This window comes from Polypterus senegalus, chromosome 4 (assembly GCF_016835505.1).
Source record: "Polypterus senegalus isolate Bchr_013 chromosome 4, ASM1683550v1, whole genome shotgun sequence".
NCBI lineage: Eukaryota > Metazoa > Chordata > Cladistia > Polypteriformes > Polypteridae > Polypterus > Polypterus senegalus.
Genome location: NC_053157.1, coordinates 144,817,670 through 144,843,629, shown reverse-complemented (window position 1 = coordinate 144,843,629; position 25,960 = coordinate 144,817,670). Strand labels below are relative to the sequence as shown.

General features: G+C 39.4%; 1 protein-coding gene across 2 annotated transcripts in view; it reads left to right on the top strand.

The window, feature by feature from the left end:
- tec (tec protein tyrosine kinase) overlaps positions 1–25,960 on the top strand; it is a 281,624-nt gene that overhangs the window by 147,857 nt on the left and 107,807 nt on the right. For both annotated transcript variants that reach the window (XM_039751403.1, XM_039751404.1), the window contains one exon: positions 7,901–7,982. In XM_039751403.1, the coding sequence (XP_039607337.1) occupies positions 7,901–7,982 (82 nt within the window). The remainder of the gene's footprint in view (positions 1–7,900; positions 7,983–25,960) is intronic.

The following is a 25,960-nucleotide window of genomic DNA, read 5'->3' as shown; positions in this document are numbered from 1 at the left end:
AAAGGCTCTGAAACGTTTGCCGTATGAGAGCAGTTCAAATAGGCAGCATGTGCTTGATGCTGTATACCAATAATTCTCTTTCTGATCAGCTGCTGTTGAGCTGTGATTCCACACTCAGATACAGTGATATAAATACTCCGAGTGGTGCAGTAACAGTAATATGGAAAATAATGATCCGCTGTGACAACCCCTAATGGGAGCAGCTGATAGAAGAAGAAGAAGGTGCAGTGAGTAACCGCACTAAAGCAGCTATGGTATTTGGAATAGTTTGGCTATTCCATGGACTATTATATTGTTACAGGTTAATTACAATCAGATGCCTTAAACTAATAAACAATATGCGGTTAATTACATTGTATATGATAAAGCCACGTCAGAGATGTGGATCTAAAAAAGAAAGGGAAACCACACTGGAACAAAAGCAGTGCTTTGACGCGGGGTGCTGCCAGTTTGGAAAACCGAGCAAAGAACTTGCGTACGCCAGGGTTTGAGCTAGTGTGAAAATGTGCGTGTTTTATACATCGCGATTTGAAAGTGAAAACAGGAGTTCGCAACATTTTTGTGCGTATGCACCGTTTATACATGAGGCCCCAGGTCTTCATTCTCTATCAAGGTTTTTAAAAGTTGGTTTAAGACCTACTTATTTTCTTCCACCTTTCACTGTGCATGATGGGATTGTGGTGGATGTTATAATTGGTTGTTTTATTAATCTGCTTCTGTGTGATTGTTTGCACTGTGTTTATTTTAATGATTTTTTGTACAGCACCTTTGTACAACCTCTGTTGTTTTAAATGTGCTGTTTGTTCTATACAAATAATCTAATCTAATCTGTTGTATCAAAAAACTCCTTAGAGTGTACTTTCATGTTCTTTTAACATTAGAGTCGAAGAGGTGAGTTCCAAAACCTGCTAAGTACATTTTTTGTCGAACTTTAGGTGAAGCATGGTTGTGACTCATCAAAGGGTTGGCTATGTGCTTGGTATTGAAGTGGGCTTTAAAACCGGCTAAGTACCAAAATATAGTACTATAAATTTTGATGCGAGTTCCAAAACCTGTTAAATACATAACCAGGTTAGTTCCAAAAGCTGCTAAGTACACCAGCCAATCATCTCAGCGCATTCGCCACGTGACAAAAAAAATAGCGGACGTAAATATGGAGTTTTTTGCCAAAAACATCGATTTCAGAAGCATTCTATGCCCGACAAATATGGGCATATAATATGGCTTTTGTTGTTCATTTTATGGATGGAAGACGGCTTGCACAAGACAAGGAACACATTTTTATTTACACCTGGTGTGAAAACCAGGAAGGGAAAAGCTCAAATGAATGCACCAGTACCATCTTGGACTTTTTTCAAAAGAAGTCCCAGAGGATGTGCAGCTGTTAAGGTTATTTTCAGATAACTGTGCTACACAGAACAAAAATATCAACTTGCTGGCAGCACTGCAGCATTTTGTTTGTAATCGCCCAAACATTATCATTCAGCAGTACAATCCTGTAATGAGGACATTTGTACATGCCTCCGGACAGAGTTTTTGGGCATATTGAACAAAGCCAATCTGAAACTTCTTCTTCCTGGCCGAATACCACAGCGTGGTATCGAATATGCTACACTCAGAGTTTTAGGAAGAGACTGGCAGGTGCTTAACTACAAGTCTGCAACTGCAAAGTCTGCAAAAAAGCTCATATTTCACTTGACAAAAGTTCGAGTGGTGGAAATAACAAGAAGCAACATAATCATAAAGACCATGTATTAGGCGACTTTTGCAGTCACACTATTGTGAAACGTGGCAGCAAAATAAAAATCTTGTCAGCTGACCCACTTCCACTGAATTTTTGTGTTAATCCAGCAAAAGCAAAGGATGTAGAAATGTTGCTTAGCAAAATGGTAGTCAATATGGACAATCCGCAATCAGAAAAAGTCAAAGAGTTCTACCTCCCAGTCATTGGAACAGCCAACAAAACTCTAAACCAATGGCAGACAGTGATACCGAAATATATGATGAAAGCGATGTTCTAGAGATTGCTTATAACTTTTTAATTTACTACTTAAACAATGCTTAATAGGAATTCATGACTTTTAGCGTTACTTTTTAGCTAAATAGTTTAGAGACTAAAAGTTCTGTATTTCATTTGTTATATAATAAAATATTTCAAGATCCAGAGCACTTTTGATGAAAGTTATGGAATAGCATTGATTTAAGCGTCAAAACCTGCCAAGTACATTTTTTTCCTATTTTTTACAAAAATGTAAAATTTTCAGATTTCTGAGATGACCTTCAGTAATGTAACAACCAGCATTCTGCAAAAAGAATTTTAAAAATATCATTTCAAATACTTAAAAATTATTTTCCTCCTTTTCACAAAAGGAGTCTCCTGTACTTAGCTGAATTTTGTAACTCAGCTCTTAGTAACTCCAGCCCACCTTAAATTTCTTCTCACCTCTCCATCAGCGTCTTTTGTTTTATAAACTTGTTGATCAGTGCAAGCAGCCTGCTCTCTCCACAAGTGCACATTTTTTCAAGAATATAACTAGAAAAAGAACTCCAGTTGAGTTAGAAGGGTGACATCACTGCTTGGGTGGCACAGCGATAAAAACTGCTGACTCATAATCAAGACGTTCCCAGTTTGATCCCAGGCGTGTCTGTTTTGATTAGTGAGCTGCTCTTATTCTTACTGTTATAGAGTAAAAACATACATTTGATTTAAGTCAATAGCCGGTGTAAATTTATGGTACTTGTAAAAGTTGTCATTTTTTTTTTTATTCAGTTTTATTCTCTCAGTCACGTTCATGCTTCCCCTGATATAACACTGCTTGTTTTCAAATAAAGGCGTGCTATAACAGAGGTGAACTCAGATGAGGATGAGGGTTCTACATCGGAGAAAGAGCACAGAAGCCCTCACACATAAGAACAGCACAGCTGCACCAGGGGTGAAGGCGAAAGATGACACTGTTTGGATGCAGGAACAGGTTGAGCATCATTCTGCCAGTCAGTTTGCCCCACACATATCCTTCAAGGAAAAAGCAGGACTTATAGAGCTTGCCTAGGTATCTTCAAAGTCCTGTTTGTGATTATGTTTTGTGATGGTTTTATATAAAAACATTTATATGTTATAAAAGCCAGATTGAATGTTATTTACCTTTATTTATTTCATTATCTTTTACAGCGTAAAGTCACAAGTAAACTGCAGAGCTTCCTGTGTTTAATTGACATGGGCATGCTCACAAAGTACATGTGTACTGAAGTGACTTTAGCTGCAGGTGGAAGCTTTTGTTGTTACGGTTCTGCTTTCTTCCATCAACGGTTTCATAAACTTTATGAGCTTAGTCTTGGAAAGTCTTTTTCCCATGGGACAACTGGGATATTTTCCTGAATAAGGAGTAGCATTGCACATGTACTGGAGTGGCATTGCACATGTACTTTATTAGGAAAATAGTACTTACTTACAGTTGCGTAGAGTGCGACAGGAGGAAATAACGCTTACTTTACAAGTACCATAAATTTACACCAGCTGTTACAGACTCAAATCAAATGTATGTTTTTATTCTATAATTGTAAGAATAAGAGCAGCTCACTACTCAAAACAGACATGCAGTCAGCAGTTCTTACTGCTGCACCACCCAAGCACTTGTTTTGTTATAATTGCACCTTTTGTGAAAGTGTTTATTTGATATTTGGACTCCAGCCTTCACACATTATACACTTCAGGTCTACATTTTGTCAATTATTACTAAAATATGAAAAACGTTTCTTTTTTAGTTATATGTTCAAAAATTTCTGTGTCGAATTTCATTCTACATTTACACAGATCATTGTAGACACGAAATACCCATGAAATGTATGTATTCCAAATGATGATATATTATTTACCCTCTACAGTTCCACGCACCACACAACCAGATAAACAGACTTTAGCTCTGAGAATCTTCTCTGCGACCTGAGCTGCTTGCTGCTTTTGCTGATTCATACATTTACAAAACAAAATACGCTGATGGAGGTGAGAAGGAATTTAAGGTGGGCTGGGATTACCATTTTTTCATAGGCTTCAGGTGTTCTAGTGTAAAATGTGTAAGTTATATTTTTATGGTTTATGATTTTATCCCCAGTTGCAACTGTAATTTCTGTTATTGCACTGCAAATGTCCTGTTTGTGGATTTGTTTAGCTAAATCTTAATGTCCTTCTCTCCCTTTTCATAATAATGATGTTGTGATGTAAAGACAAGATCATCTTCTTTTGTTTTAATTCTGATGTAGAGTCTGTATTTTCTTGTAAATTGCCTAATTTGGTGATGTGGCATATTCATGGTCTATTCTGGAAATCTCACTATTTAACTCTGATGATTTTTTTAGTCCCTAATTAATTTTAGGAGAGAAATATGAAATAATCTGTCTTATTAAAAACACCTTTAAAGTTTCCCGAAGTAATTGTCGTGGAGATTTCTCTTTGGAGATGAACTCTATAATGTTCACCTCTGTTAACGACAATGATTAAAAACATAAGTTATGAAATGAGTGTGTAGGGCATGATGATTCAACCTCCAAGATAGTAGCATAATCGGAAATAATAATAGTGTTGTATTTACAATATTTTGTAGTGGGCAGCAGATTATTATTGATGATGAAATGTTCAATTCTTGAGTAGCTATGATGTGCTGGTGAGAAGAAGAAATATTTTATTGAATTTGGATTTAAGAATCTCTGTGGGCCTGATAAATTATGATCCATTAAAAACTGCATGGTTGTTTTTGCAAGATTATTGTCACTGTAGCTGAAGATCTGTCCAGGTCTGAATTTAAATGCAATCAAAATCTCAGCCCATTATAATTTTATGAATGCTCATATTGGAAAAGGAATCAAATATGTTTTGATACAAAGCTGTTATTCACATTAAGTGTTTATATGCAGTATTTATCGACATCAACTTTAGAACTGAATAAATGACCATGATATAGCACCCTTCAGGCTCACATACTACTACTGATAATACAAATTTGATTGCCTCTCTTTAAATTGTGAGTGAGGTCTTTGAGAATCGAGCTTACAAAATTCAAAGGTTTGTCAGAAATTTTGTAATCGGATTTCATATCAGTATTGCTAAGTAGTATGGCTAAGGAGAGTCTCATTATTTTGACAGTTTTCTTACAGTTGTGGGGGTAAAAAGAATAGATACAAATAACCTTCTCTCTTTCTTTCCCCATCTATATATTGGTGAGCTTTGTTGGAATTTGAGGAAGATATTCATTTTAATAATATCAGTCCTCCTAGATAAGTTGAGGCAAAGAAATTACTTCTATTAACTTTCTTGATGATTTCCATCAGGATGAAAACTTTTTATTACTATAACTCCTGTAACCTCCTTATTTGAATTGTTTGAGACACCAGAGGAAAGTGATCCATTTTAATCCGTGCAAAGCTATTCAATGGGAAAGCATTGTTATTCAAGTTAGTTGTGAACCTAGTAACATCACAGAAATCCACCCTTAGATTAACTGTGTGGCAGTGATGTGTATGGATCAGTAATGTAGAGCAATCAGTCATTTACTGATATTGCAGAGGTAAATAACCAAACATTTACTGCTAAAAACTAATACCATTGGTGAAGATGGACAGTCCTATTTAGCTCTATCGCCTAGAGTCATTTTTTAATGTTTTGAATTATGTTCATTGTAGAAACAGAAACTTCCAGGCTGTGCACTCAATCGGTGCACATATGTTGAACCAGAGTCTAGACTGATATCACCATTCAGCTCTATCAAAAGCTTCTTCTGCAGACAAATTTAGAAACACGCCTGGAAGGTTAGATATATTACACTAAACAGTCATTCAGTATTCAAAAATATATGTCTATCTCTAAAAGTTCCAGTTTGGTCTTATGACATTATAGAAGGGACTGCACCTTTCAGATGGAGTTGTACAACTTACACTGGCCTGTATTCTGGTGGAAACATGTAAATCAATATATAGTCAGATATTTAAGCACAAATATAAAAGATATTCTACTGTAGAAACAAATACTATACAATTATTAGTGTGTCATTCTACATTCATCTGGGGCAGTTACTTATTCATTTTTAAATTAACTAATTAACACTAGAATTACCAGAGCCTACGAAAAAACTTGTAGATCGTCCCACCTTAAATCGCTTCTTAAAACCGTTCTCACCTCTCTGCCAGCGTCTTTTGTTAATCTAAATGTGCTGATAAAGAAAAGTTGCAAGTAGCCGGCTATTCCATCCCCCCACCGACTTAGAACGTGCACAAACTAATCCCAGCTCATGCCTTGATTGATTATCTGGGAGTGAAGTGGAGTTTTAGAGTGGAAATAATAGCTCATTATTTGGAATACACACATTTCACGTGTGTTCCGTTTCTATAGTAATCCGTGTAAACACATTTTTAAAACAGAAGCGTTTTTCATATTGTAGTAGTAAATGACAAAATGTAGGCATAAACTATATAATGTATGAAGCCTGAATTCCAAATATCAAATTAACAGTTTCACAAAAGGTACAAATATAACAGAACAAGTATGCTTTTATTCAAAAATATAACTGCAGAAAAAAAGCTGCCTTAGCATGCCACATTGACACATACTGACACATTTTTTAATTCAGTTCCATTCTCTCAGTCGCGTTCACGATACCACCCCCTCTCATATAGCACGGATCAGAAATAAGCAGTTCTTAGCATTGCACCATGCAAGCTGTTGTATCAACCGCCTACTGTAACTTGCTTTATTTTTTCTTCACTTATAGTCTAGAATAAAAGTGCACTTGTTTTGTTATACTTGTACACCAACATAACATATGTTCCTGTGTTTGAGCGACACGGGTATGCTCAAAAAATAGACGTGTAATGCCACGAAAAGTGTACGTGGGAACTGCATTTCGCAAGCATTGGTACGAGAATGCAGTCACAAATGCGCTGCAGAGCAACAAGCGCAACTTTATTTGAAAACTGCAGTGTCAGATTGGGTTAGGATCTTGAACATGACTGAGAGAATGAAAAGTGAATAAAAAAAAAAAAAACTAACCTTTACAAGTATCATAAATTACACTGGCTATTACACACTGGAATCAAATGTGTGTTTTTATTTTAAAATAGTAAGAATAGGAGCAGTTTATGTCTCAAGAGAGAATTGTGCGGGATCGAACTCATGACCTTTAGATTACTAGTCAGCAGCTGATACCATTACACTACCATGGCAGTTGTGATAAGTATGTGTCAATGTGGCATGCTAAGGTGGCTTTTTTTCTGCAGTTATATTTTTGAATAAAAGCATACTTGTTCTGTTATATTTGTACCTTTCTGAAACTGTTAATTTTATATTTGGACTTCAGGCTTCATACATTATATAGTTTATCCCTACATTTTGTCATTTACTACTACAATATGAAAAACGTTTTCGTTTTAAAAATGTGTTTTCACGGATTACTGTAGAAGCGGAACACGCGAAATGCGTGTATTCCAAATAATGATCTATTATTTCCACTCTAAAACTCCACTTCACTCCCAGATAATCAATCAAGGCATGAGCTGGGAGAAGTTTGTCTGCGTTCTAAGTCGGTGGGGGATGGAATAGCCGGCTACTTGCAACTTTTCTTTATCAGCACATTTAGATTAACAAAAGGCTGGCTGGAGAGTGAAACGGTTTTAAAAAGCGATTTAAGGTGGGACGGATCTAGTTTTTTCGTAGGCTCTGGTAATTCTAGTGTTAACTACCCTTTTTAGTCACTCAGATGTTACGTATACTGATTTTATGCAACTTTGTGTAAAGGTGTCTGCCAACTACTGTAAATAATAATAATAAAAAGGTCAGTTCCACAGTAGTTGTTTAAAAGCAAAATTATAATTTAATTTTCCCTTATTGTTTATACAATGTCTTTTTATCTCTAAGGTTGTATATGATGCCAACACTCTGTACATCTTTTCGGCAAGCAGTGAGAGCAGAAATATGTGGGTCAAAAGTCTTAAAGAAGGTAAGCATCTATACATCCTACTGAGAGATGAGGCATCTGGCTTTGAAAGCCTGCCTATAAACACAGTTTCAAACAGTGTAGCTACAGAACGATTGTGTAACCATTATTGTGTTGTTGTCCTTGACAATTTTAAAATAAAATGAAGAAATTATATTTATGAACTAGAGCACCTCCTTCTTACAATGTTTAAGAAGACAGTCATTCATAGTGTGAAAGCAGAATTGCCAACCTGGGGCCTCATTAATAAATGGTGCATATGCACAAAAATGTCGAATATGCCTGCTTCCACTCTCACATCACAATGTATAAAACTAAACTTGGCGTAAAGCCAGGTACATTCTGACAGCTTCCCTCCTTGCATATGCATTTTTCTGCTCGGTTTTGCAAACTGGTGGCACCCAGTGTCAAAGCAATGCTGCTGTTTTTGTGTTGTCTCCCTTTTTCAGATTTGCATCAGTCATGGGAGATTTATCAAATATTTTTTTCTTCTTCTTTCGGCGGCTCCTGTTAGGGGTTGCCACAGCGGATCATCTTCTTCCATATCTTTCTGTCCTCTTCATCTTGTTCTGTTACACCCATCACTTGCATGTCCTCTCTTACCACATCCATAAACCTTCTCTTAGGCCTTCCTCTTTTCTCTTGCATGGCAGCTCTATCCTTAGCATCCTTCTCCCAATATACTCGGCATCTGTCCTCTGTACATGTCCAAACCAATGCAATCTTGCCTGTCTGACTTTGTCTCCCAACCGTCCAACTTGAGTTGACCCCCTAATGTACTCATTTCTAATCCTATCCATCCTTGCTGCACCCAATGCAAATCTTAGCATCTTTAACTCTGCTACCTCTAGCTCTGTCTCCTGCTATCTGGTCAGTGCCACCGTCTCCAACCCATATAGCATAGCTGGTCTCACTACCATCTTATAGACCTTCCCTTTCACTCTTGCTGATATCCATCTGTCACAAATCACTCCCAACAGTCTTCTCCACCCATTCCATCCTGCCTGCACTCTCTTTTTCACCTCTCTTTCACAATCCCCATTACTCTGTAATTTTGATCACAAGTATTTAAACTCATCCACCTTCGCCAACTCTACTCCTTCCATCCTCATCATTCCACTGACCTCCCTGACCTCATTTACACACATGTATTCTGTCTTGTTCCTACTGCCCTTCATTCATCTCCTCTGCTCCCTACTATCGCTACAGATCACAGTGTCATCAGCAAACATCATAGTCCACGGGGACTCCAGTCTAATCTCGTCTGTCAACCTGTCTATCACCATTGCAAATTAGAAATGGCTCAGAGCCAATCCCTGATATAATCCTATGTCCACCTTGAATACATCCGTCACTCCTACCACAGACCTTACCTTGGTCACACGTCCCTCATACATATCCTGTACAACTCCTACATACTTCTGTGCCACTCCCGACTACAATACCACAACTCCTCTCGAGGCACCCTGTCACATGCTTTCTCCAGGTCTACAAAGACACAATGCAACTCCTTCTGGCCTTCTCTATACTTCTCCATCAACACCCTCAGAGCAAACATTGCATCTATGCTACTCTTTCTTGGCATGAAACCATACTGTTGCTCACTAATCATCACCTCAATTCTTAACCTAGCTTCCACTACTCTTTTCATAACTTCATGCTGTGGCTCATCAATTTTATCCCCCTGTAGTTACTACAGTCCTGCACATCCCCGTTTTTCTTAAATATCGGCACCAGTACACTTCTCCACTCCTCAGGCATCCTTTCAATTTCCAAGATGCCATTAAACAACCTGGTTAAAAACTCCACTGCCATCTCTCCTAAACACCTCCATGCTTCCACAGGTATGTCATCTGGGCCAACGGCTTTTCCATTCTTCATCCTTTTCATAGCTGTCCTTACATCCTCCTTGCTAATCCGTTGCACTTCCTGATTCACTATCTCCATATCATCCAACCTCTTCTCTCTCTCGTTCTCTTCATTCATCAACATCTCAAAGTACTCTTTCCGTCTGTTTAACACACTCTCCTCGCTTGTGAGTACGTTTCCATTGTTATCCTTTATTACCCTAACCTGCTGCACATCTTTCCCAGTTCGGTGTCTCTGTCTAGCCAATCGGTACAGGTCCTTTTCTCCCTCCTTAGTGTCCAACCTGTCATACAACTCATCATACGCCTTTTCTTTAGCCTTTGCCACCTCTCTCTTCACCTTGCGCCCTATCTCCTTGTACTCTTGTCTACTTTCTGCATCTCTCTGACTATCCCAATTCTTCTTTGCCATCCTCTTCTTCTGTATACCCTCCTTTACTTTCCCATTCCACTACAAGGTTTCCTTTTCCTTTTTCCTCTGTCCATATGTCACGCCAAGCACCCTTCTTGCTGTCACCCTTACTATACCTGCTGTAGTTTCCTAACTGTCTGATAATTCTAAACTACCACCCAGTGCCTGTCTCACCTTCTCCCTTAACTCAGCCTTGCAGTCTTCCTTTTTCATCTTCCACCATTTGATCCTTGTCTCTGCTCTCACTCTCTTTATCTTCTTTATCTCCAACGTCATCCTACAGACCACCATCCTATTCTGCTTAACTACAATTCCCTACCACCACTTTGCAGTCTTCAATCTCCGTCAGATTGACTCTTCTGCATAGGATGTAATCTACCTGTGTGCATCTTCTTCCCTCTTCTTAAAATACGTATTCACCACAGCCATGTCCATTCTTTTAGCAAAATCTACTATCCTCTGACCTTCTTCATTCCCCTTCTTGACACCATACCTACTGTACCCATCACCTCCTCGTCTCCTCTGTTGTCTTCACCAATATGTCCATTGAAATTCGCTCCAATCACCACTTTCTGTTCATCACTTCATCCAACTAACTCCAAAATCTTCTTTCTCATCCATTGCACACCCAACTTGCGGGGCATATCACACCTCCAATTTCCAGCTTCATAATCATTACTCTATCTGACACTATGTTCATCTCCAAAAAACTCTTGGCATACTGTTCTTTCAGAATAACCCCGACTCCATTTCTCCTCCTATCCACACCATGATAGATCAATTTGAATTCACCTCTTATCTGCATGGCCTTACTCCCTTCCATTTAGTCTCTTGCACGTACAATATATCAACCTTCCTTCTCTCCATCATATCTGCTAACTCACTCCCCTTACCAGTCATACTGCCAACATTCAAAGTTCTTACCCTCAGTTCCACTCTCTTTACCTTCCTCCTCTCCTCCTGCCACCAGACACATCTCCTCTCTTGTCTTCTCCTTCTTCTTCTTCGACCAACAGTAGCCAAATTTCTGCCAGCACCCTGTTGGCTAACAGTACTGGTGGCGGTCATTGTTAACCCGGGGCTCGACCAATCCGGTATGGAAATTTGTATTGTTGTGTGCATATTGATTTGGCAAAATTTTACACTGGATGCCTATCCTGACATAAACCTCCCCATTTATCGGGACTTAGGGCAGGCATGAAGACGCACACTGGTTTGTGCATCCCCTGTGGCAGGGTTGGGCATTTATTAAATATACCAAAATTAGTTGCATATTGTTTACAAATTTAAATCACTTGGTTGTAATCATTCTGTAACAATATAATGGTGCATGGAATGAAGAAATAATTCCAAATACAATAGCTGCTATAGCATTGTTACTCTCAGTGCACCACTCAGAGTATTTTAACCCATTGTATGTGTGTGTGGAATCACAGCTATACAGCAGCTGAGCAGAAAGCTCTGCAGCAGGTTCTGTTGAGAGCTTAAAGGATTATCGGGATACAGCTTCCAGCCCTGGAGGACATTTATAGCACACACTGCCTAAGGAAAGCCACCAGCATCTGCATGGATTCCACTCACCCATGCCATCTCCAATCCGGCAAACACTTCAGAGCCTTTCCTTCACAGACATCGAGACTTAGAAACAGTTTTATGCCAAGAGGTATAATGCACTCAATCAATCCAGCAAGTGATCCCGGTAGAACTGCTTGTACTTATAATTACAATTACCTCACTGTACACTTGCACTACAACTTTAACACTGCAACCTATGCCACTTTATGAACCATTTGCACTATCTGCACAGTATGCACATTTATTGTACTTATACATTCATATTTTTTATTATTTTGTATCTTATTATTATTGTTATTTTATTATTTTATAGGAAAATAAGTTTATGGAGGATTTGCATATTGAATCTCATTGTACCATACAATGATAAAGAATTCAGTTCAGTTCAATAGAAAATAGCACATAATTACAGATGATAATGACTGACTTCTAAGTCGATTTAAATTTCCAAGAGCTATCCTGTTGGAGCTGTGTGATGTTAGTATAGTAGGATGTATAATTTATATACATGCTTTAATGCATTTCATCATGAAAATTATTTCAAATATACATCCTAGTATACTAAAATGTTCAGAGAGCTATAATATCATGAATGTAATGTATTCTGTGTGGCGATCAGTGGCTGTGCGCTCCTGTCTATGAAACAGAAAGCCCATTTAAGAAGCACATATTAATTAATGACTGGGTTGGGAACACATAGAAAACTAGGCATTTAAGGTCCTACTTTAGTTATGATGGGATTTGTTAAACTCTAGTAAATTTAAATATCGATTTTATGATGAATTTTACTATGTTCTACTTTAATGACAAAAATAAACTATGTGATTAAAGTTCAAATTTCGAGTTTAAAGTTGACATTTCAACCTTTTATTTCTTCACTGTGTCCCTTTTTTTTTTCACTGTGCCCTAATATGCTTCTTTATGGCACTCAGAAGATCGTGGGCTACAACTTGCATGTTCATGTCGAATTTAACATCTGACCACATCTTTTTTTATTTTGGGCACTGTTACTTTCTTAACTTGAACTTGAACTTCCATAAACCAAAAAAGTAGATTTTTTCTTGCCTCCATATTTGGTAAAATTCTTCTGTTTTATACGTGCTTTTGCCATTGTGTTTTATCAAAAGTTTCAACTGAAAGGGCTATTTATATTGATTTACATATTCAAATATGCAAAATTCTGGGAGGAGCTGGGGTGGGGTGGCAGGCTTATGCACATGTGTTACATTTCACACTGACTGGGATTTATGGAGCGGAATTACATGGAAGTTGGCTTATGCGCGCTTTCTGCATCTGAGTTTTTTTGTGCGTATGCACATTTCCACTTTTGTCTGTATGCCATGTTTTAGTGTGAATTCTACAAATGGAGTTATACATGAGCCCCCTGGCATCCATCTATACTACAACAAATATCAGAAAATCTTACCAAAAGTAAAGTACACATACTGAATGAATAAATAATCATGCTGCATTCTAGGACGTAGTCAGATAGGCTTGAATCCTTTTGTCAGGATGGGTGGCACACCCCCTCTCTCACCACTTAAGCTGACAACAAAAGGACTCTTTATTTCCTCTACCATCTTTCTCATAACAATTTCTGTCCTCTTCTTCTCACCTTTAAACTTTTTCATCAAACTCACTTACTGACTGTAGGATCAGTTGTAGCTCTGTTCTGAATCATCTTTAACAACAATTCTCACGTTCACTTCCTAACCAAGCAGTCATGTGTTTCATAACCGTCAGGCTTCATCACCTTCTATAGCTGTTGTTAAGCCCAGAGTAACCCTTAAATTATAAGTCGTAAACATTTTTCACTCTATTCTACATCAAAGCCTGAGATTACCTTTTTTTCTTGGTTATCCCTACAAACTACATGAAGTAAGTCACATATAAAAGTATATAATTCTTTAGATTAGTATTCCTTTAAGATATTTTTAAAAGTCTGTTCAGTCAGAAAAACAAGCAATTCAAAATATCACAGTAACAATTAAGATTTGTAGACATAAACCACACTAAAGTGCCATCCTGGCCCATAAATTAGAGTTAATTAGTAATAATTAGTAATTAGTAATATACAACTTCATATTAATTTTAACCATAGGAGTTTAGCAAAAACACTGGTGGGAGCCCAACAGACTTTTTTTAGAATAACCTTCGTGAACTTTTGTCATATTCTAAAGAAACTCTGCATAGTCCCACACAAACAATTTTTTTTTCCAGTTTTAGAAAATATATAGTATCATTTTCCATTTGCTCACTTAAAGTCCTGTAGCTTCATTTCAGTTGCATTGAGATCTGCACATGCCATCGTAGAAGCTTTATTATATTTTGTTTTATTTTGTAGACTTTCAGTGATAAATTGTTGTGCTTAGGTTTCTTGTCTTGTTTCTTGATCCAACTTTGGCCAAACTTGAACCAACAGTAAGATGACCTCACCTTTTGCTCTGCAACACTCTGGTGTAAAGAGGAATTTATACAGATGAAAAAAAACACATAATCACCAATGCCAATCCACCACCACTAAGCTTGAACGTCTTTTGCTGATGCACTATGATCCAAACATGAGTCACTCCACATGGGCTCATTACTTCTTGTGGTTCATTCATGCAACTTTGCAAACTTAATCTGTGCTAAAATTTTTCTTAGGTGGAAAAACAGGGGGCTTCTCCTGGCCACCCTTCTGTAACAGATTTACCCTCTTCTGATGGTAGTGTTTTGTAAAATTAAGTCAAGTCAAGTTGGCGAGCATGCACTAGTACAGTGCGTTGCACACCCACTACACGACGAAAAAACTCAGGATCCCGGTTGGCAGCCCGCCAGGCATACACATGGTCCAGTCCCACCCTCTGGAAATGACCTTCTATCTGCCGCAGCCAGGTGTTACGTGGGCGACCCCTTGGCCTGGTCCAGCCACTCTGGGTCCCAAACAATGAGGATCTTACGAGTCGGATAACCCTCGGGGAAATGCGTCACATGAACGTAGTGCCGTAACTGACGCTCCCTCACAATGCAGGTAATGTGCCTCATTCGGGACTCCATGAACAACCGCTCATTTGACACAAAGTCAAACCAACGGTACCGAAGGATTTTTCCAAAGAGACACAGTACCAAAGGAATCCAGTCTTCGACTCAGGTCATTGGATAGCATCCATGTCTCGCAACCATATAGCAAGACAGGAAGCACCAAGACTCTAAATACTTGGACCTTTGTCCTTTTGTATAGATATCGGGAGCGCCACACAACCCTTTCCAGCAACCTCATGACCCCACATGCTCTCCCATTCCATCTACTGACTTCATAGGAAGAGTCACCAGAGACATGAATGTCACTGCCAAGGTGCAAAGATCACAGCATTGTTAGCAAAGTCAAGATCCGTGAATCTTTCTTCATCAACACATGCCTACAGCCACTGGACCCCGCAACCTTGCCCAACACCCAGTCCATACAGCATTGAACAGAGTAGGAGCAAGAACACACCCCTGACGAACCCCAGAATCAATTGGTAAAAACACATAGGTTCTGCTTCCACTCTGCACAGCACTCACAGTACTAGTGTATAGGCCAGCCATGATATCCAGCAACCTCAAGGGGATCCCGCAAACCCTCAGGATGTCCCACAGGGCAGCTCGATCAACTGAGTCGAACGCTTAATGAAAATCGACAAAGGATGCATATTCGCGTTTGCGCTCCATGAGAACCCTCAGTGCCAGGATGCGGTCAATGGTAGACTTCTTAGGCATAACACCAGACTGTTCCATTTGCTGGTAGGTGAGCAAGTGATCACGGATTCTATTGAGGACAACCCTAGCAAGAACCTTGCCCATCACCGAGATCACTGTTATCACCCTGTAGTTGAGCAATCCAGGTGATCACCCTTCCCTTTCCAGAAAGGGACGACAAGTCCTGTTTTCCAGTCAATAGGGATGATGCCAGTCTCCCAAATGGAAGCAAAGATTGCTTGCAATGCCAGGAGGATAGCCTTACCACCCACCTAGAGAAGCTCACCCCAGATTATACAGATCCCTGCAGCCTTTCCTTCCCTCAGCTGGTTCACCATGTGTGCAATCTCAGTGAGATTGGGTGGTTCACAGCTAACTAGACGATCAGCCTCAAGAACCGTGAACCCAGAGATATACAACGCCCTAGCTGGAGGATCAGCTTTGAACAACTGCTCAAAGTAGCCATCCCAGCGGGTCACAACTGCAATGTCATCCATGAGGACCGTTCCATCAGCCGCCTTGACTGCGACTCTCCGAGGACCAGATTCACATGTGCGTAATGCTTTGATTCCTCTGTAAGCAGGACATGGGTCACTAGACCACAGATGGTGTGTTACTTGCTCACAGATTCCACTAACAAATGCCTCTTTATCTGCCCTCGCAGCCATCCTTCTCAGTTCCCGTACTGACCAGAGTTGCCATTGAGCGTGCTGTGACTCCTCTTGATGATATCCAGAGTACTCTGTGAGATGAAACACCTCCTTCTGGGAACATCAGTAACACCAACACAACCGTCAGCAACCTTCAGGGTCTTGTCACGGAAGGCCTCCCACATCACATTAGGATCAGCAGCTGCACCCAAATCTGCAAGTTCCTCACAAAAACTGCGTGCAAACTCATTAGAAACATCCTGGTCTTGGAGTCTGTCCTAGTCCAGGCTAATTTTCCTAGTAGGTGGTAACCTGCTGGACCTAAGCTAGATCCTAAGAGTAGCAACAACAAGTCTGTGGCCAGAATTCACAAACAGGGCACTTCTGTAGACCCTGCAGTTTGCAAGGGCCTCCAGCATCTGCCCACACTGCACCACCAGTATTGGGTACCACGTCCAACGATGTGGTTCTGGGCGATGGAACCAGGATCCAGCGATTCGCAGCCCCTGACCTTTTGCAAAGTAAAGGAGCATGGAGCCACTTTCACCATGGTCACCAGACCCATGGGGACCAAGACAATCCTTATAGCCAGCCCTGTCAGTGCTAGTGGCTGCATTGAAGTCACCCCTGACCAGAGGAGTGTCACCTCATGGGCACCCATCAACCACAGAGCGAAGCTGCAAATAAAATGTCTCCCTCATCGAGACATCACTCACCACGGTCGGAGCATACACTGAGACAACAGACAAGGCACCCAGGGAGTGCCGTAATCTGAGTCTCATAATACGCTCTTTGAAAGGAGTGACATCGGACACCATTGGAAAAATCCTCTACAGCAAAAGTTACTCCCCGAGTATGACAGTCATCAGAGCGACCAGACCAATAAAAGGTCCACCCACAGAGATCCACCCACAGAGATCTGACCAGTCCCCGGCCTGCGCACCTCGGAGAGTGCCACCACTGAAATTCTGAGTTTACGCAGCTCATCCGACAGCAGAGGAAAATGATCATCTTGCCCGAGAAACAAGATGTTCCATGCGCCTACCCATATGAGCTGACTCAAATTGGGACCTGAGAGCTAACTGTGCAGTGGGTGACACCTCAGCACCACACGAGTTCTGATCCACAACAGACCTGACCCCATTGGCTCTCCAACAGTTTCGACTCTTCCGAGGGCTTTCCCCCATCCTCTTCATGATGCGAGCAGCCTTCCTATGGGTGGCTGCAGCAGAGCTACTCTCGTGATGAGCAAAAAGGAGTCTTTTCTGTCGTCTTGGAGCTGTGTGTTTTTTTATGGTGGCTGGAGTGCCAATCCTGCCACCAACCCCCATGATTTCCCAGCAAGTTGGCGGACCGCTTTTAGGGCTGGATGCAGTTTAACATCATACCCAGGACAAATGATGACATTCTGACATCACCATGATGACAGTGGTTTTTAAATTCCCTAATATACCTTTTTGCATTTCACAGAGCAATATTTATTTGATCTTTATGTGAAATGTTGGGATGTATACTCCCGGCAACTACCTAGTATGTTTTCATTTAAAAATAATCTTTTTCACCATCGAATAGTGTTCTTCATATTGATTGGAAATGGTCTTATTACTCTTCTTTGAGATCATTGTAGGGTGTCTTGTCATTTGGTGTAGTGTTATTACAGCTCTAAATTCTAAAGGTTCAGCCTTTATAGGGAGGGTAGAACTTTGTGATAATCAGCTAATCAAGTGTATTAAATTAGAAAAGACTATCTCTGATTATCCTTTTATTTGATTTGGAAGGGTTAAAGGTGTACTTTTTTCCTGTTGGCAGATTGTTTTAATAAGTCAAGGCAAACTTAAAATAAAATGTTTTTTTTATCACTTGGTTAGATTTGTCCAATTTTAGGAGAAGATGATTGTCAGTCAGTTTCTGATATGTTAAAACTATTTTTCAAATGCCAAATACACTCTGCAGTAAAGTTCTAAAACAAATTATATATAATGAGGAAGTCTAACCGAAATAGATTTAACACAGAGAGATAAAGAGGAAGAGACACAGATGTAAGTGAGGTGGGAGCACGCCCACAGATTGAAGTTGCTCCAACTTGTTTCCCCACATCACAGAAGGGTTTATAATATGACAGGATGTTGCTAAAGGTTTTATAAAAGCAAGAACATTTAGCTAAGCAGAGATATTTATTCCCAGACAGATTTATTTGAATAAACTTTACTTCAGATAATATTAACCAAACAAAAGTAAATAACTGTACCCTTCAAAAATTACTTTTGCTTTAGTAACAGTAAAATAGATTCTTTTTATATTATGTATGAGAAAGAAAAAACATACATTGCTTGCATTATTTAAAATAAGCTGATTATTAAAAATATATTTATAGTACATTCATTTAAACTCTACAAGTTGTAAAGGTTATTTTACTTCAATTAATTGACTTCATTTATTGCATTAGATAGTTGCAGGGAAATCAGCTGCATTTGCCATTAATCAGGAACCAGACAATTACAGTGTACACCCAGAGTTAGGGAAAATCTATTAAAATTAGTTCAGAGTTCTTTCCACACTAGCACCTGAGCCCTGGATTGCTTAACACTAGAATTACCAGAGCCTACTGAAAAAACTTGTAAATCCGTCCCACCTTATTAAACTTCTTAAAACCCATTCTCCCCTCTCCGCCAGCATCTTTTGTTAATCTAAATGTGCTGATAAAAGAAAAGCTGCAAGTAGCCGGCTATTCCATCCGCCCACCGACTTAGAATGTGCACAACCTTCTCCCTGCTCATGCCTTGATTGATTATCTGGGAGTGAAGTGGAGTTTTAGAGTGGAAATAATAGATCGCTGTTTGGAACACACGCATTTCATGTCTGTTCGTTTCTACAGCAATCTGTGTAAACACATTGTTAAAACAGAAACGTTTTTATATTCTAGTAGTAGATGACAAAATGTAGGCATAAACTATATAATGTATGAAGCCTGAAGTCCAAATATCAAAGAAATATTTTCACAAAAGGTACAAATCTAACACAACAATTGCGCTTTTATTCAAAAATATAACTGCAGAAACAAAAAGCCACCTTAACATGTGACATTGACACTTGTTTATTATGACTGCCTCCGTGGCGCAATAGACTCAGCTGCCGCCTGAGAATCAAAAGGTCGCGAGTTCGATCCTGCACCTCTCCGTTTTGAGAAGTAAACTGCTATTAGTCCTACTATTTTAGAATAAAACATACATTTGATTTCAGTCTGTAACAGCCAGTGCAATTTATGATACTTGTAAAGGTTAGCTTTGGTTTTTTTTTTTTAGTCAGTTTTATTATCTCGGCCGCGTTCACGAGCCCAAACACACCCCACCCCCACATCTGACACTGCTGTTTTCACATAGACGCGCTATAGCAGAGGTAAACTCGGCTCCCTTCTACATCGGAACAGAATGCACATACCATTGCTTACATACTAAAGTGTCAGCAGGCACTTTTAAGTAACATTACACACATTTTTCGCATGCCCTCTGCACACTACTTGTGACTTTAGGCTTTAGGAAGTAAGTAAATAAATAAAGGTAAATCGTGTCATAAAATGATTTCTTCAAAACGTCACATATATTTGTCTCTTTCTTTTTTTAAAATGTGTGTTGATCACCGCCAGCATGTTATAGCATACAGCATCTGGCCACCTGCATGTTCTTGCGTGCACTGAATAAGAGACAAATATACAGTCTGACTGAGAGAATCAGACTGAAAAAAAGCAAACATTTAAAAATGCCATACTTTTACAGCTGATCGGACGCTGTTCGTTTTCAAATAATATTGCATTTCTCTCTATGCTGTGGTTTCTATTACACACCTGAAAGAAAGAGACAATATATGTGAAAACATCATCGCACTAAATGCAATATTCTTGCATTCTACATTCTTGCTCGATGTAGAAGGGAGCTGAGTTTACCTCTGTTATAGCGCATCTATGTGAAAACAGCAGTGTCAGATGTGGGGGTGGGGTGTGTTTGGGCTCGTGAACACGGCCAAGATAATAAAACTGACTAAAAAAAAAAAACAAAGCTAACCTTTACAAGTATCATTAATTACACTGGCTGTTACAGACTGAAATCAAATGTATGTTTTTTTCTAAAATAGTAAGACTAAGAGCAGTTTACTTCTCAAGACGGAGGTACTTGCAACTTTTCTTTTATCAGTACATTTAGATTAACAAAGGACGCTAGCGGAGAGGTGAAAACGGTTTTAAGAAGCAATTTAAGGTGGGACGGATTTACAAGTTTTTTAAGTAGGCTGTGGTAATTCTAGTGTTAAATCCAGTAATTATACCCAGTCCATTCCAGACATTCTTCATGTTGTTCTGAGTGAGTTTGTTTTCTATTTTAGCTTTGTAGGCTTCATTTCCTTCACTCAGCTTTTTCTCTAGCACACAGTGTATGTCCTTCAGAGCCTCTTTGACACCGTATTTGAATGCTCTCTTTTTCTCCTTGGTAATCCAGGGCTTATTGTCTGGAAAGTAACTCACAATCTTTTGTGACTACCACTGTGTCACACAGAAGTTAATATAGTGAGTGATGCAGTGACAGTCATTTCCCAGTCTGAGATTTGGAAGCAGTCATTCAGTGCCTTTTCAGCCTTCCTCACTGTTCTGGTGGTAACAGGTTGCTGTCTAATAACAGGTTCGTAGCTGGATCAGGTTGTGGTCAGATGTGCCTAAAGGAGCAAATAGATTACACCTAAATACATCTTTAACGTTTGAATGCAGCTTGTTATTTCCTCAAGTGGAACCGATCACAAACTGATAGAAATTTGTCATTGTTTGTTCTAAAGTCACATGGTTGAAAGTCACCACATATAACTGCAGGCTCGTAGTGAGTCATCATTAAGGTGTTGGTGACAGAATGAATCATTTCCGTTGCCAGGTCGCCATTTGCAGAGGGAGGAATATAAACATTAATAAGGATATTGTAATGTATCTCCCTGGGCAAATAACATGAACAAATTTCAATACAGTAATCCCTCCTCGTCCATGAGGGTTTAGCGTTCCAGAACCCCAGCGATAGGTGAAAATCCACAAAGTAGAAACCATATATTTGTATGGTTATTTGTATGTATTTTAAGCCCTTATAAACTCCCACACTGTTTATAAATATTCCCCACACAGTTATACAGCATAAACCCTTTGTATTCTCTTAGATATTAGGTAAGATTCATTGAAATTATATATGTAAACACACCGTTTATATACAGTAAAACCTAAATATTATTTTAAAGATATCGAGCATCTCCGATATCACATATGTTACAGCCATTATGATAGACAGAACACCAGCAATAAATATGTACAATGCAAGAAAAATTGTGTACAGTGACACTAAGCGTACATACATGTACTAAGTACTGTCGTAGAAAATTAATTATGGTTACTCACCAACAATGACACGATGACTTGTCCAATAATGAAGAGTTTAATTTTACTGCACCACAAAACAGAGCGTTACAGCTGTTCTAAAGGAGCCTCTTCAGATGATTGTGTAGCACCGCCATTGTTCTTCTACCAGGCAGTCTTCAATCCAAATCCCTAAAGCAGATTCCATCTGGACTGCTGCCTTATTACGTCCACTCACAACTCGTTTTGCGCCCTGGTTAAAAGGACACTGTGGCCATAGATCTTATATTCTTTTCCTCTTTTTTAAATAAAAAGAAACGTGGATTTATTGATGCCGTGATGGTGTCCCACAGCGGTGTAGCTTTTCCCTTCCTTCAACATATCCAAAACTTTTACATTTTAAACTGTCGTTAGCATCTTCCATTGGCGGCTTGGGCGCGGCCCCTGAAGCAATAGCAGGAGCAGATAGTTTGGAGCCATAACGAAGGGCTTGACTATGCACAGCGATAAACACAAAAGAGCACAAAAGTTAACTCTTTACACAGCGAAACATGTTGATGCTGAATGGCGAATGAGACTTCCTGGTTAGCGCTGCTGAATCGAGATTGGCTCCGTCGCATTGAACCAATCAGCACACAGAAACTTAACTGCGTGCTCTGATTGGTTAGCTTCTCAGACATCCGCCAATAGCGTCCCTTGTATGAAATCAACTGGGCAAACCAACTGAGGAAGCATGTACAGGAAGTAAAAAGACCCATTGTCCGCAGAAACCCATGAAGCAGCGAAAAATCCTGCATTATATATTTAGATATGCTTACATATAAAATCCGATAGAGTGAAGCCACGAAAGTGAAGAGCAATATAGTGAGGGATTACTGTAGCCAGAATTTCAATGTCTGAATTACAAATTAGTTTTAATTGTAATATGTTCCCTTTTACACCATTCCTCATTCACATAGATGACCAGTCCCCATCCTGTCTTTTTTCCACACTGCTGAGTTTCTGTCTGCTCGAATAAGATGAAATCCATCCTGCATTAAGACAGCAATCATGTATACCAGGTTTAAGCCAGCTTTCCATAAAGCAGAAAATGCCACTGTTTTTGTATGTTCCATGGCCTGCTATAAGCACAGACAATTCATCCATCTTATTTGACAGCAGTTGAACATTTCCCATTACAGTTGATGGTAAACCAGTTCAAAAACCTTTTCACCTTGCTTTTACTCTCACACCAGCAAGTCACCCTCTCCGTCTGTGTACAAAGCGGCTCCTATGATAAAGTGTAACTGAGCTGCATAGGCTCGCTATACGTAGTGCAAGTAGCTGATTATGGGAGTATTTAATTTAACCAGCTTTCATTCTCTCAGTATTTCTTTCTGTTTCAGGTGTTGCATACAGCTTTTGGGTCCTCTTTGTGACTCCATCCAAGTTTGCAGCCTGTTTGAAGTGCAATCATGACAAGCCAGTGCCTGGGTTTGCAAGCATTAAAGATCATCTGTAAATTTAAAATCTATTTAATATCAGTGTATATAATTTCTAGTGGCTACTGCCAGCGACAGCCAGAAGCCAGATCAATTCTAATTTTAAACAGTAGTAGAGTAGAGTAGTAGTTAGCAAATAAGTTCAGAAAAAAAAAACATTGAGAAAAACAGAGCTTCTGTAAAAAGGCTGGAAATAAATTTTTATTTTTTTGTTAGAGTCTAGGAAAATAAAAAATGAACTATAATTTCAAACCAAATGATCAGTCAGTTTTATAGGTAGACACCAGATTCCAGAAGAAACTAATCTCATACACACATCAATATGAAACCTGCATAGGATTACATCACATTGGCTATCACATGGCTAAAATCATGATAGCTTTGTATTACAACTAATTTAGACACCAGAGGACCATTTGACTGCTTGTGTAGATTGTGTCAATGTTTAGTTAAAACTAAAATAGCTTGGTAAGCAGTTGTGTTATAGTTTAAATACCATTCCTAAAGGATATCTGGACTAGGTCTTTTGTGGTTTTTATGACTGAGGGTTAGAAACTGGATTTTCTCCACTGAACAAATGCATGACAATGGGTTTGTGTGTCATGTACACTTCCATATTCATGCTGTTTTTGCTACTATTTCATATACTATTTAATTTCAATAGAATAGAACATTTTCAATCTATCTATTGTAAATCAATAAAACAACAAGTCATAAATGGTTGGGGCACCTGGGTGAACCCTGTATAACTAAAAGATGTTAGAGATGTGAAGATACATGCAGACATCTTCTTCAGATGAGCCTTGCTATGACTGACTCTGAGCTGGCAGTGTTGCCTGTTTTCCAAGAGTGTGATACAAGAAGTGGGCGAGAGTTCAGGAGGGCCGAGGAAATCAGAAGGGATGTCAGAGGTGGAATGCCTCAATCATCAGTTCTGCAGTAGGGGAAGAGAAGGAGCATTAAGCAACAGTGTCACCTTTTGTTTTGGAGTGCAGTTACCAGTAGACAAGCCCTGAATTTGTCTCCCATACTGCACGTGTGGCACTGTCTGTTTGTCTATCTATGTATCTAGCTAGCTTCTTCCTGATTTTCTGAAATTTCAGCAATATAATTTTTCCTAGAATGATGTGTAACATGAACAAATATCAGTTATTTTTACATTAGATCAGGAAACAAACTATTAGTAAGTAAAAACAATCAGCAGTGACATCAATTTAAAGAGAAGCCAACTGAATCAACAAGCTAATTAAAAAAGTGGGTTCAGTTATTGGGCGCAGCTCTTAACTCACTGCAGCCAGTAGAGAGTGAGAATAAAGACAAGGCTGATGGCCATTATGAGCAATGCCGCACATCCTCTCTGTGACACAGTATAATTGGGTACTTTTTAGCCAAAAGAAGTATTCAACAAGAAGTGTGTCAAGAAGCACTACTAGGGATCCTTTATACCTATAGCAATATGCCTTTATAATACCTCACTGACTGCTCTTTTATCTTGTATTAGCAAAGTTGGAAGTTTTGTTTTTGTTGGTTTTGTATGTATTTCTTGAATTTCTGTAAAAGCAAAATTTTTCTCTTTGGACAAATAAACTACTATGTATAAGGTCTCACAGTTGAAAGTTCATGTCAGAGCACAAACCAAGCATGAAGTCAAAGGAATTGTCTGTAGACCTCCGAGACAGGATTGTCTCAAGGCACAAATCTGGGGAAGGTTACAGAAAAATTTTTGCTGCTTTGAAGGTCCCAATGAGCTCAGTGGCCTCTATTATACGTAAGTGGAAGAAGTTTGAAACCACCAGGACTCTTCCTAGAGCTGGCCGGCAGTCTAAACTGAGCGATCGGGGGAGAAGGGCCTTAGTCAAGGAGGTAACCAAGAACCCTATGGTCACTCTGTCAGAGCTCCAGAGGTCCTCTGTGGAGAGGAGAACCTTCCAGAAGGACAACCATCTCTGCAGCAATCCCCCAATCAGGCCTGTATGGTAGAGTGGCCAGACGGAAGCCACTCCTTAGTAAAAGACACATGGCAGCCCACCTGGAGTTTGTCAAAAGGCACCTGAAGTACTCTCAGACCATGAGAAACAAAATTCTCTGGTCTGATGAGACAAAGATTGAACTCTTTGGTGTGAATGCCAGGTGTCAGATTTGGAGGAAACCAGGCACCGCTCATCACCAGGCCAATACCATCCGTACAGTGAAGCATGGTGGTGACAGCATCATGCTGTGGGGATGTTTTTCAGCGGCAGGAACTGGGAGACTAGTCAGGATAAAGGGAAAGATGACTGCAGCAATGTACAGAGACATCCTGGATGAAAACCTGCTCCAGAGTGCTCTTGACCTCAGACTGGAGCGACGGTTCATCTTTCAGCAGGACAACGACCCTAAGCACACAGCCATGATATCAAAGCAGTGGCTTCAGGACAACTCTGTGAATGTCATTGAGTGGTCCAGCCAGAGTCAAGACTTGAATCCGATTGAACATCTCTGGAGAGATCTTAAAATGGCTGTACACCGACGCTTCCCATCCAACCTGATGGAGCTTGAGTGGTGCTGCAAAGAGGAATGGCGAAACTGGCCAAGGATAGGTGCGCCAAGCTTGTGGCATCATATTTAAAAAGACTTGAGGCTGTAATTGCTGCCAAAGGTGCATCGACAAAGTATTGAGCAAAGGCTGTGAATATGTAGATATGTACATGTATGTAAATGGTATGTACATGTGATTTCGCAGTTTTTTTATTTTTAATAAATTTGCAAAAACCTCAAGTAAACCTTTTTCACATTGTCATTATGGGGTGTTGTGTGTAGAATTCTGAGGAAAACAATGAATTTAATCCATTTTGGAATAAGGCTGTAACATAACAAAATGTGGAAAAAGTGATGCACTGTGAATACTTTCCGGATACA